The sequence below is a fragment of the Oryza sativa genome, chromosome 1, assembly GCF_034140825.1.
Source record: "Oryza sativa Japonica Group chromosome 1, ASM3414082v1".
NCBI lineage: Eukaryota > Viridiplantae > Streptophyta > Magnoliopsida > Poales > Poaceae > Oryza > Oryza sativa.
The window spans coordinates 6,887,033-6,899,075 of record NC_089035.1 but is presented as its reverse complement, the minus strand read 5'-3'; the positions used below and the strand labels follow the sequence as shown (position 1 = coordinate 6,899,075).

Genomic DNA, 12,043 nt, shown 5'->3' with positions numbered 1-12,043 from the left:
TACATTCCTGTCAGAATCATATGTTTTTCATATTTCTCCGTTTTTGTCATTCTTGTGATTCAAAGGATCCCTAAACAAGTTTGGTATTTTCGTGCTCCTATATGCTTATGCAGTATACTCCCTCCGTTTCAGATTATAGGTTGTTTTGACTTTGGTCAAATTTAAACCAATTTGAATTATAGATTTAATAAAGAGTAATTTGCACCCACTATATATCAACTTGGCATGTGGGTGCAATTTGATGCAAGAACTTGAGAAATGAGTATGCTAATGCAACAACTTGACAACTACTCCTAAGTGTAATTTGGTACAGGAACTTTATAAGTGATTGCATAAATGCAACAACTTGCAAGATATGTACGATTTTGATACAATAAGTTAAGAAGTTATGCAACAACTTAATTAGTTGGAGCACTTTTTTATACATATTCAACTTTTAAGTACTTATTTTGACAGTATACTAGCATGGATTTTTATATAAGCATATTTATATTTTTATCCTAATAACTAATAATTGAAAGTCAATTAAATTGGATATATAAATTATTATATTTCGGTTGAGATTTAGGAAGGTGAAGAAAACAAAAATTCTTAAAGGTAATTGGATGTGCAGTATAATTCTTAAAGATTAAATTCAATATTATAAGGTAATATCCGTAGGATTGCTATGTAATGGCATATTGACATCGTAAAAAAAACTCATCTAGCATATGCTTAGCTAAGTTTATGCACCAAAATACTAAATTGTCAAGTTATTGTACTAGAACACACCCATATGTTATGTTGTTGCACTCGAACGTTCAATTCTCAATATCTTGCACTATATCGCATCCACCCGCCAAGTTGTTTGTACCGTGGATGCAATTTACTTTTTAATAAAACTAATTTGGTGTTGTAAATATTGCTATATTTGTCAACTTAGTTAAATTTGAAGTAGTTTGACTTTGACCAAAGTTAAAACAACTTATAATATAAAACGGAGGGGGTAAGTACATAGTCCATCCATTTTCAATTAATCATCCTATAGTTTCTTTAAGTTTATTTTCAAATAATTATCATATTAGTATACATTCTCTAAATCCATATATTATCTGTATATGGAAATGGAAAGTAAAAGGACATTGGGACATGCATCCATACATACAACCAGTAATAAACCAACATGTAATATCTTTGCTTGTTATTGGTTAGAAAATAGTGATAATTGTGCATGTATTGAGATTGTTACCATAGCACATGTTGTACAGGTTGGTTTTGCTTGTTTTTTATGTACTCATGTAATGTGATGATCGATTGGGATCTGAGAGAGTATAGCAGGTATAAGTAATGTTTGTGACTTTTTTTTAAGAAAAAACATATAAACCGAACGCTCTCAAACATTTCGCTCTCTCACTCCTATCATCCTATGGACACACAAATATACACCTTGGCCATCGAATCAGCATATATTGATATTAACAAAGTCATTATGGATATCTCGTTGTCAATGGAGAAGTCGTCTGCCAGTGAATAAATAATTAACCGTAAATACGAGCACATGTACCAAATGTAAGATTTAAAATCAGGTAGACAGGTTCCACCTGCCCCTATTATTTTCTTATTAAGAATCATATTTTACCTTGGTTTCCGTTAGTGCGTTTTTCAAATTATTAAATAGTATGTTTCGTGCGAAAATTTTCTATATAAATATTGCTTTAAAATATCAAACATATTCATTAGTCAAGTTTGTAATAATTAAATCTTAATTAATCATATGCTAATGGTTTTCTCATTTTACGTGACCCAACTTATGGTGTGTATGGTTGTTGGCCACACTTTACCACCACAACTAAGGTTAGGCTACTTGTGGTAGTCACAAAATGTGTCAAAGTTGACAAGAAATTTGAGTATACGACGTGTGGGACATGCTATTGAAAAACTGTGGCAAGCCACAAGTGTTATAGTGAATCAAACACATGCCTAAAAACTATGATAGCCAAAAATTTGGCGTGGCAAAATGTGGGCATGAACCAAACACCCACTTAATCTTCATCTTAATTAATTTCAAACACCAAGACTAATTAAGATCAAGATTACTGTAAAATTTAATTATTTGGTCTTTGAGATCTATATATGGCTTTATAATGGGCTTGGCACTTGTTTACAGTAAAATTTAAATTATAAGGGCTCATTTGGAACTAGGATATTTGGATGAATTTTAAATGTGCGAGACTTTTCCTATACGCTCCATTGATATTGAACCACCAAATTTCTTTGAAATTTATATGGATTTTTTCAATTTATAGGAAATTCAAAGAATTTCTAACATGAAATCCAACCTTATGGGAATCTGTTGTGTCTACCTCTCTCGAAATTCCTATGCACTTTTTCTTTGAAGCAACCAAATGACATGTTTGAATTATTCGTGTATTTTATATATCTAGAGGATTCCTTAAACTATGACATTTCAATCCTGTATTTTTTCTATCCATGTGTCTTTAGAATCCTGCATTCTAAATGAGTATCTTTTATCAACACTGTAGTTTAATACTATACCTATTTCAAAATATAAGTAATTATTGATATAATCTAGACATATAAACATTTTTGTCAATTAATCTTGAGGGATTAAGCATTAATTGTTTATATTCATGAAAAATGCTTATATTTTAGAACCGATGGAATATAACGTTAGCTGTACATCCATATAACTATGGTAGTAGGTATAATTTTATTGGAAAGTTATATCTTTTTTTGTCTTATAAGAGTGGAACCATCTCAATCCATCATATGCAGATGCTATCAGGGGTGGAGCCCTAGGCCTGCCTCCAAAAACTTGCTTAAAATTTCTTATTTCACCATGTATTTTTTTTAGAAAACTAACACTCCATTAGTTGAGTTATATCTATAGTAAGTCCTAGTCTTGTATAATTTCTGGCTCTACCACTGAATACAATATTCATGTTAGTGTACGTTTGACCCACTACCTCGTCCATTCAGTCCGCCCTCGTGATCCCAGCTCATGCATGGCCTCCTTCAATCTTGCCTTCCTAGCATACTTGGTGGCGGCGAGTTCGACCCCCTATCACCAATGGAGGCCTCCTCATCGGCTATCGAGCCTCCTCATCTCCCTACTCTGACAGCTTTGCCCTAGGGTCTAGTGACGTCTGGCTTGTGTCGGTCAAATGTAGCCTCCTTGGTGCCGGCATAGAGAGAGGGGGGCTTCTCTCGTTGTTGCAGCCGCCTTACCACCGTCTTTGTCGTTGTCGCAACCGTGGCGAAGAGGGGTGTAGCTCTAGGCGGAGTGCGTGCGTGCGAAAGAGAGGCGAGGAAAAAGATGAAGTAGTGGATAACATGTGGGCCCAATTATACTTTTTAAAAGCATTATCTCCTTAGCTTGATGACTAGATTAACACATGGCTAAAACATCATCACGCGTGCGTCACATATGATCGATATTGTCTTTGAAATTTTCGGAGGATAATTCATTCGGTTTTACAATTCCGAAATGTCAAATGACTAATATCATATTTTTTTCGCGAACGCAAAATGACAAATATCATGAAATGGTATATATAACAGTGGCGGACGCAGGATTAAAAGCATGATGGGGCGGAGATATTCGTTTCATAAGGACACTAAACGCAACTAATACCATATCCTATATACCTATATACCTATATACTATAATTAAGGCAAACAAAACAATTTTAAAACAAAGCAATAATATTCATCATACACCAAAAGACTCATAAAGCATTGTTGATAGATATATTTAAAAAAGATAAATATATGAGAAGACATACCGGCAATAAAACACTAAGCCCTTCTATCTAGAAGGCTTAGGCAACTCTATTCGCCGGTCACCCATGGCTTTTGCTACTCTGTGCTCCCCCTACCGGCTGAGACAGTGAGAGTGAGACATTGATTTAGTGATTTGTTTGTTGATTCACTGAGAGGAGTGAGAGCCTGAGACATTGCTTGCCTGATTCGCTAGCGCCAGCGGCTGGCGTCGAGCTGCCCGAGCAGGAGGCGAGGTCAGCAGACGGCAGGTCGTGACTCGCGGGGAGGTCAGGAGGACTAGAGGAGGCCTTGGCGCTGGTGGACCTTGGCGCTGGCGGGCGGTGGCCTGGCCGGCTGCGAGCGGCATCGGGCCGGGCGGCCGGCCGTCGGCCATCGGCCATCGCTGCTCGCTAGGGCGCCGGACGGCGGGCGGCGGCAGCTAGGCGTCGTCGTCTCGTCCTCTGCGGTGCGCGCCGTGTGCGGCGGCCGGCGGTGGCGGCCTGCAGGTGTCGCTGCGCGTGGCGCCTGGCGCGGAGACGGAGTAAGTCGACGTCTCGGCTTCTGTCTCTCTCGGCGAGCGGGCGATGCGTGGAGAAACTAAACGTCGCGCGTGGGGTAGCGAGACAGAAGGTGAATTGGACACTGATGGGCTTTCTACTTATGGGCCAATTTGGCAATTTGTGAATAGATATGGCCCAAGGGGGTGTGGGGGGTTGGGGCGACGCGGGCCGTAGCTGGCCGACCGCCCCCATGCTGCCCAATGGGCAGTTCCGCCCTTGATATATAATGTTGATACCGAGAGATCCAAAACAATTTACGTCTTTCTTTCCGACCCGAGGGAGCATACGCGTGGCAAACACATGATGGGTTGGCCAAACGCTACACGAAACCGGGCCCCAATCATGGGCGATCAAACACAACCATGCTCTCAACATCCCTTGCGTGATCGATCGAACATGGCTCCGTCCGGAAAACGCCGTCTACGCGCGGCGTCACCATCACCTAGCCGGCCAATACATGTGCAGTTCCCGCTTCCTCATAGACCTTTTCATGTCGATCGAGGCCCAACTCGCCAAGTCACTCGCGGTCTAGTCCTTGCGGAAGTACGAAACATACAGAGAGAGCAGTACGTGTACCCATGAACCGTACGTCCTCCCTCCACGACATTTCTCCATCGTGTTCGTTCTCCACGAGACCACGAGAGAGACCGGCCGAGGGCCGCGGCCGCGGCCGCGACGAGACGACGACCAACCGGCGACGTTCTTTTGTTGCCCCTCTCGTCCGTTCGATCGGTGGAGCGTCGCAACTCGCACGCACCACACGCGGTCGTGGGTGTGGCGGTGAAACGACCTGTGGCGTGTGTAGGAGTAGATTAGATGGTTGGTTAGGCCCGCGGGATACACGTGCCTCCGTGAGACGTGGACGTAGCGAAACTGGCACGTGATTTTGCCGCCCGGTTTCCTACCCAATCCCGGGGCGAAGAGCCGATCGATGATATACTCTCTGCTGATCAAAGCACCGATGATCGACTCGTTTATTTGTTTGGAGTAAATCTGCTACTCCATTAATGCTCACTATAAATTCGTGTACACCACATTAATGCTCACTAAATTCTAACCCTGCATATCATGCACCTGAAGAAGCCAAGGTTAGTTAGGGCCTGTTTAGATCCATTTGGAATGGCAAATGACAAATGGCAAAAGTTTTAGTGGCAAAAGTTTTAGCATTGCAAAAGTACTAGTTGGTGTTTAGATGCATGTTAAAGTTTTGCCATTCTAGCACTAAAGTGAGAGAGAGAAAGAGAGAGGGAGTGGTCCCAAAGCACTTTTTGGCACAATTTGCTACTATGGACTAGCAAATGCCAAATGCCAAATTGCCAACTTTTGCTACAAGTGTTTAGATCTAAAATGACAAAAAGTGCTACAAAATTTTGGAGGATCTAAACATGGCCTTACTAGAGTAATCACGCGAGATCGGATAGGGTGAGGAACTGAGAATCTTCTATTATAATATCATTATGGGTGTGTTTAGTTCACGTCAAAAATGTAAGTTTGATTGAAATTAGAACGATGTGACGGATAAGTTGGAAGTTTGTGTGTAGAAAAGTTTTGATGCGATGGAAAAATTAAAAGTTTGAAGAAAAAATTAAGATATAAACCAGGCCTAACTCATATACCAGTGTGTAATAGTACCATATTATGATAGATGATGTAAACCTGATCAGATTTGCTCGAGTTGGTTTGATAATAAACTGAAGTACTGACAATGCAAACAAAATCTCCCCTCCCCCAATAAACTTGATTTGGCAAGAGCGTAAATACTTACTTCCTCCGTCAAAAAACTAACCTTAGTATAAATAGGACATTTTCTAAAACAAATAATCTGAACATAACTAAGGTTGGCGTTTTTTCGTTTTTTTACGGAGGGAGTACCTGCTACTACGTGCGACTATGCGAGATGCGACCATCGTCACCGAATTTGCTGCCGAACAGCTAGCACAAGCAGCTCCATCCTACGCAAGCCGTAACAGATTGGAGGAGGAGCAGGAGTACTCACGTATTACCAGCAGTCTAGCACTGTCCACGCGGGCCCCACGCCGCTCTCGGGAAAAGAGCGCTTGGCCGTTTCCTTCGCGCCAATCCCACCGCGCGCGCCCACAAATACCGCGCCCCTCCCCCCCCCCCACCCCCCCCCCCCCCCCCGATCCGGCGATCCCCCTCCTCGCCGTCCGTGCCACCGCCGCCTTCTCCTCCCTCCCATCCCCCGCGCGCGGTTTTCTTTGGCGTTGAAACGAGTCAAGAACGCCTTCTTCTTCTTCTTGTTCCGTTCGATATCCCCGTGCAGAGGCAAGGCGGCGGGTCTCCCGTTCTTGGATGGTCGTTGTTGGTTTCGGTTGGTGTCGATGGAGTTCTGGCCGGAGTTCTTGGCGAGCAGCTGGGGGAAGGAGTTCGTGGCGGGGGGAGTCGGGGGCATGGCCGGGGTGCTGGCGGGACACCCGCTCGACACGCTCCGCATCCGCCTGCAGCAGCCGCCGCCGCCCGCCAGCCCCGGGATCACCGCCGCGCCGGGGCGCCCCGCGTCCGCCGCCTCGCTGCTCCGCGGCATCCTCCGCGCCGAGGGCCCCTCCGCGCTCTACCGTGGCATGGGCGCGCCGCTCGCCTCCGTCGCGTTCCAGGTGAGCAGCAGATCGCTTTCCCCCCACCCCCCGTGATGAGCTCGCACGCGACCTGTTCGGAGTTATGAATCCCAGGAGTATTTTGATACGTCTTCCTCCTTTTCTTCTTGCTTTCTTTGAACCTGACATTTCTACCTACAGCTGTTCCAATCTACTATCCTTTTTTTTACTATAAAAAAGTCCTTTTATGAAGAGAAATTTTGTTCAAACAAACGCTTGACATCACCATCAATGACAAAAACTGTGACTAGCTGATGAGCTAGCCATTTAATTACGGCTCTACATTGACGGTGAAATGACTAGATAGCCTCATAGCCATTTCCCTTGCTTGTCGCGTTCGGAAACTGGTTGCAATTTTTGCCACCTCCTGTTCTTGTAGGATAGTAATGGCAAAACACAACCACACACAGTAATCAAACATGTAACTACTAGAAGCTTCTCTGCTGGATACGCACAATTCTTGCAAGTTTTGTAGGGGTAGCTTTGGTGAGATTGCTTGCACTGATCGCTCAGCCCATTTGTGTAATCAGGGTAGATAGATCCAAGAGAATTAATTTCTGGCTGGATACTTAGCTGAGCAAAAAGATGATGGGCCTGCCTCTCACATACTCCCTCCGTTTCACAGTATAAGTCATTCTAGCATTTTCCATATTCATATTGATTTTAATGAATTTAGACATATATATCTATCTAGATTCGTTAATATCAATATGAATGTGGAAAATGCTAGAATGATTTACATTGTGAAACGGAGGAAGTATCATTCACGTGTTTTTTTTTCTTTTTTGGAGAGAGAAACATATTCACATGTTTGCTTCAGTAGTTCTGTGTAGTACTCTTGCCAGTTGCCACCTCCTCATTTCAGGCTGCTCACATGGTGTGGCCTCTGCATTATGCAGCTGTGCGTAGCCAATAAAGGCAGCAACGTACGCTGACAATGCTTACGTTTCGTGTCTCTTGATGTTGCCAAACATTAGGCCAAAGTCCTTTTTTATGATTTTTTTTTCCAAAATTTTGTGAAGCGAGAATCTTGTTGACCTGATGGTTTTTTGTTGTTCAAGGATGTCCTCAATTCTTTTTATTTTTCTGTTGCAGAATGCAATGGTCTTCCAAGTCTTCGCGATCCTGTCGCGGTCGATCGATCAACCGAGCTCCATGTCGGAGCCACCGTCGTACACCAGCGTGGCGCTCGCCGGCGTCGGCACCGGGGCGCTGCAGACGCTGATCCTGTCCCCCGTCGAGCTCGTCAAGATCAGGCTGCAGCTGGAGGCGGCCGGGCAGAAGCACCGCCGGCCCGGCGACCACCACGGGCCCGTGGACATGGCGCGCGACATCCTGCGGAAGGAGGGCGTCCGCGGCATATACCGCGGCCTCGCGGTGACCGCGCTCCGGGACGCGCCGGCGCACGGCGTGTACTTCTGGACGTACGAGTACGCGCGGGAGCGGCTGCACCCGGGGTGCCGCGGCCACGGCGGGGAGCAGGAGAGCCTCGCCACCATGCTCGTCTCCGGCGGCCTCGCCGGCGTCGCCAGCTGGGTCTGCTGCTACCCGCTCGACGTGGTGAAGTCGCGGCTGCAGGCGCAGGGCTACCCGCCGAGGTACCGTGGCATCGCCGACTGCTTCCGGCGGAGCGTCAGGGAGGAAGGGCTCCCCGTGCTGTGGCGCGGCCTCGGCACCGCCGTCGCGCGGGCGTTCGTCGTCAACGGCGCCATCTTCTCTGCCTACGAGCTGGCACTCCGGTTCTTGGCTAGCAGCAGCAACGACCAGAGGCTGGTCATGGAGGAGAACTGAATCACCGAGACGGCGAGACTGCAGGGGTTGTACATAGACTAGTATTCATTGGCAGCATTTCCGAGGCTCGTAGCGTCGCAAGAAGATGAGATTTTCAGAGAAAGCATCGTTGCTGCAGAGTTCGTGTAGATTGGCATTATAGGTTTGCCAAATGATGATGATGATCAATCCCCAATTGTCTAGGGAAAACTTTTTCTGGTGTACTGCTATTACAGATATAATAACATTGTTTGAGACAGTAAAGACTAAAATTAATCTTCTTGTCTTGCTGGGATTCCATGTTTACTCTGTTGTTTTTCCTAAAAAAAAAAGTTTACTCTGTTGTGTAGTTTTTTTTTCTCAGTTCAGACAAATAAACAAATACCCTTTTGCTAATTCACATTTCTAAACCCTTAGAAATATGCTTCTTTTTTATCCTCTGTGGATCTCCAAAAGCTCAAAGATGCACATTATTTTCAGTTTCCCGTTTGATTTTTTTACTTCTACAGGAAAAGGAGGAGAATCCCAATACAAAACAATGGTCTTGTGACTTTGTGAGGTGTTTTCAATCAAGACAAGAAAAAGGTTGCTTTCAGCAGCTACCTCAATGAACAAGAGGAAGGCAAAAGGTAGACTCTTTTCTTGGGAGCACTCGTGGATATGAAATTACCATTTATGTGTAATCTTTTTCTGCTTACGATTGGCGAAATTGCAGGCTATCTTACTCCACCCAACCAGGTCTAGATCCTGATTCCAAAAGGAATCCAGTTGGTTTGATTTGATTTGAGGTCCCAGATCCCTGGAGAAAGCTAAGCCAAGTGAGAAAGATACAGCCGTGCTAACTGATTGCTTTGCCAATTGTCATGGAATTTTGTCCTTGTCCATATCTTCAACATGGATTCACCTATTTCTGAAGATTCGCAGAATCAGACAAGATCATATTCTATATCATATTCTCAAGACTTAGGACTCCATCGAGGCATATTTGCAAAAGAAAAAATAATTTGTAAATAAAAATTTTATATACGTGTTCTTAATGATCTAAAAGCAAAAGCTGAAAAATAAACTACGATGAAAAAACTCCAAAATCAACTCCATATTTAAGGTTGAAAATTCAAATTTTGACTTATAAGCATAAGCATAAGCCAAAAGATGAGGTTGTTAGATCATATAATCTTTGTGAAATCTCATATCCTTGTATGATGTCACAAATAAGTGGTGTATCGAACATCAGCATAGTCTGTAAAGCACACTCCATATGAGATAATCTTGGGAAGACATTATGTAATTACCTCCATCCCTTTTTATACAACGTCAGTTACTAGGATCGAACAACAATAACTAAGCCAACCCTTGCGTGCGCGCGGGGGAGGGGGGGAGGTTGAATGGTTGTAATACCCAAAACCAAAACTTTTAGTAATCGACGGATGTCGGTCTGACCGAAGTAGGTCTGCCGTTCTAACAGCGTGATCTGACCGGAGTTGATCTCCCGGTCTGACCGTCCTGAAGCGTCGTTGCCTTCTGTCGCGGTCGCCGGTCTGACCGAAGCGATGCCACCGGTCTGACCGTCGGTGTCCTGCTGGTTGGACCACCGCACCCGAACAAACACAAATTGAAGATACCTCAAAGTAGATTGAAACTTTATTATTTCTCTCTGTGTTTACAAAGTGCAACAACACTCCTCACAAAAATCTCGACTACCCATTGTGTGTATGTGGGATGTGGAGTCGAATTTGGAGGGAGTCCAAATTTGGTACAATTGAGTTTGTAAAGTTCTTTTTCTTGCACGAGAAGGTTTCCTAGGGGAGTAGGACTTCTTGTAAAAGGTTGGTTCTTAGCTTTAGACTGCTTACCTCGGGTATAAATAGAAAGGGAGGGTGTGGCATCCCGTTATCGATATTGAGAGAGTTAAGTTTAGAGAAAAGTTAGGGTTTCGAGATCGTATGTCATATGAAATCTTTACCAACCACGTGCATGGATCTTTAGCCTAAGCATCCTGCATGATATCTTGATCGTCCGGCCATCATCTTCTCCCAAGTTGACTCCCGATCCGGCGTCAAGACTCACATACACATGCATCAATCAAGAAACCATATCTGAGCACATGTTCTCACCAATTTGACTCATTGTTAGCACACAAAAGTATTACATACGCCATAATATCCACCTAGAAATCATAAACATGATTTATCCATAGGTATCCAAATAAGCAATCCGAAAACGAAACCGACACATCGTCGGCTGGTCAGAACGGCTATCACAACCCGGTCTGACCAGACCTAATATGTCAGCAATAATCCCTGTTCATCACCTGAAAAACTAATATCTCTAAAACCACCTTGCCAATAATCTACAAAAATCAAAACTAATAATCTCATATGCCAATTGTTCGTCACAAAATAGCAATCAAACACACTTTGATTTTACAAGTTAGTTAAAAATAAGCTAACCACGTTAAAAAAACACCAAAGGGCGAAAGGGCCTGTAGCCTAGTAGTTACAAAAGTCTCAGTAGCACCTTGGGTCCTGGGTTCGACTCCCTATGGGAGCGAATTTTTCCAGGATTTAACGGATTTGTTCTCTAGCGATGTTTTAGAATGTAGACAAACACTACAAGGGACAGTCTTGAAAAGAAAATCCAGTGTGATAGTAAAAGGGTTGAAAACGAGAAAAAAAAAACCGTAGACAACATAGTGCATACAGCGTGGCCCAAATAGCTATTCTGGGTCCCTATCTTGCTCTAACTGGGCTACCAGAGGTCCACACAGCCCATGTGGAGAATACATTTCCAAAGTTCAAAATAAGCAAATTATTTTTTCTAGGGGCTTGGCTAGTACCGAGAATTAACACAAAGTTTTCCAGGTTAGTAGTAGGAAAAATCTATCAGAATAAAATATGAATGCACATAGCTGGATAGCATGTAACACATGGCAAAAATGTGTGCTTCCAATGCTATATGCAACGTCATATATAGGGACAAAACTAGAACTATTTGAAGGGAATAATTTCAAGGAAAAATATGGTGAACTTACCGCATCGCAAGGTCAAATACTCAATCAATATACACGACACATGTACATTTGCAAGTAACACTGTATATATAGATGGACTCTTGAATCGTACTCGAGCATTCTGAATGGATTGTTTCTGGATGAAAGCCCACGGATTATCTACTTAACTAGGTGATTTCTTGTGTGTTGTTGCGGGAATTACTAAGTAGTCTTTTATATGTTTTCTTTTGTCGACAATTGAGCTATGAGTAAAAAGAATATTAGTTATTAACAACAAATAAAACCGATTTATGAAACCATGTTTGAAGAGAAATACATTTCATAGA

General features: G+C 43.4%; 1 protein-coding gene across 1 annotated transcript; it reads left to right on the top strand.

The window, feature by feature from the left end:
- The first annotated feature begins 6,334 nt into the window (after positions 1-6,334).
- Positions 6,335-8,989, top strand: LOC4326735 (mitochondrial arginine transporter BAC2). The gene is made up of 2 exons (XM_015774683.3): positions 6,335-6,937; positions 8,033-8,989. Exons 1-2 carry the CDS (start codon positions 6,665-6,667, stop codon positions 8,726-8,728), a joined length of 969 nt encoding a protein of 322 aa, XP_015630169.1. The 5' UTR covers positions 6,335-6,664; the 3' UTR covers positions 8,729-8,989.
- The last annotated feature ends 3,054 nt before the right edge of the window (positions 8,990-12,043 follow it).

What these genes read in the sequence shown, in the direction of transcription:
- LOC4326735 (XM_015774683.3), top strand. Translation starts at nt 6,665, where the DNA reads ATGGAGTTCTGGCCGGAGTTCTTGGCGAGCAGCTGGGGGAAGGAGTTC. An exon ending in TCGCCTCCGTCGCGTTCCAG is followed by an intron (nt 6,938 to 8,032) that starts GTGAGCAGCAGA and finishes TTTCTGTTGCAG; the next exon opens with AATGCAATGGTCTTCCAAGT.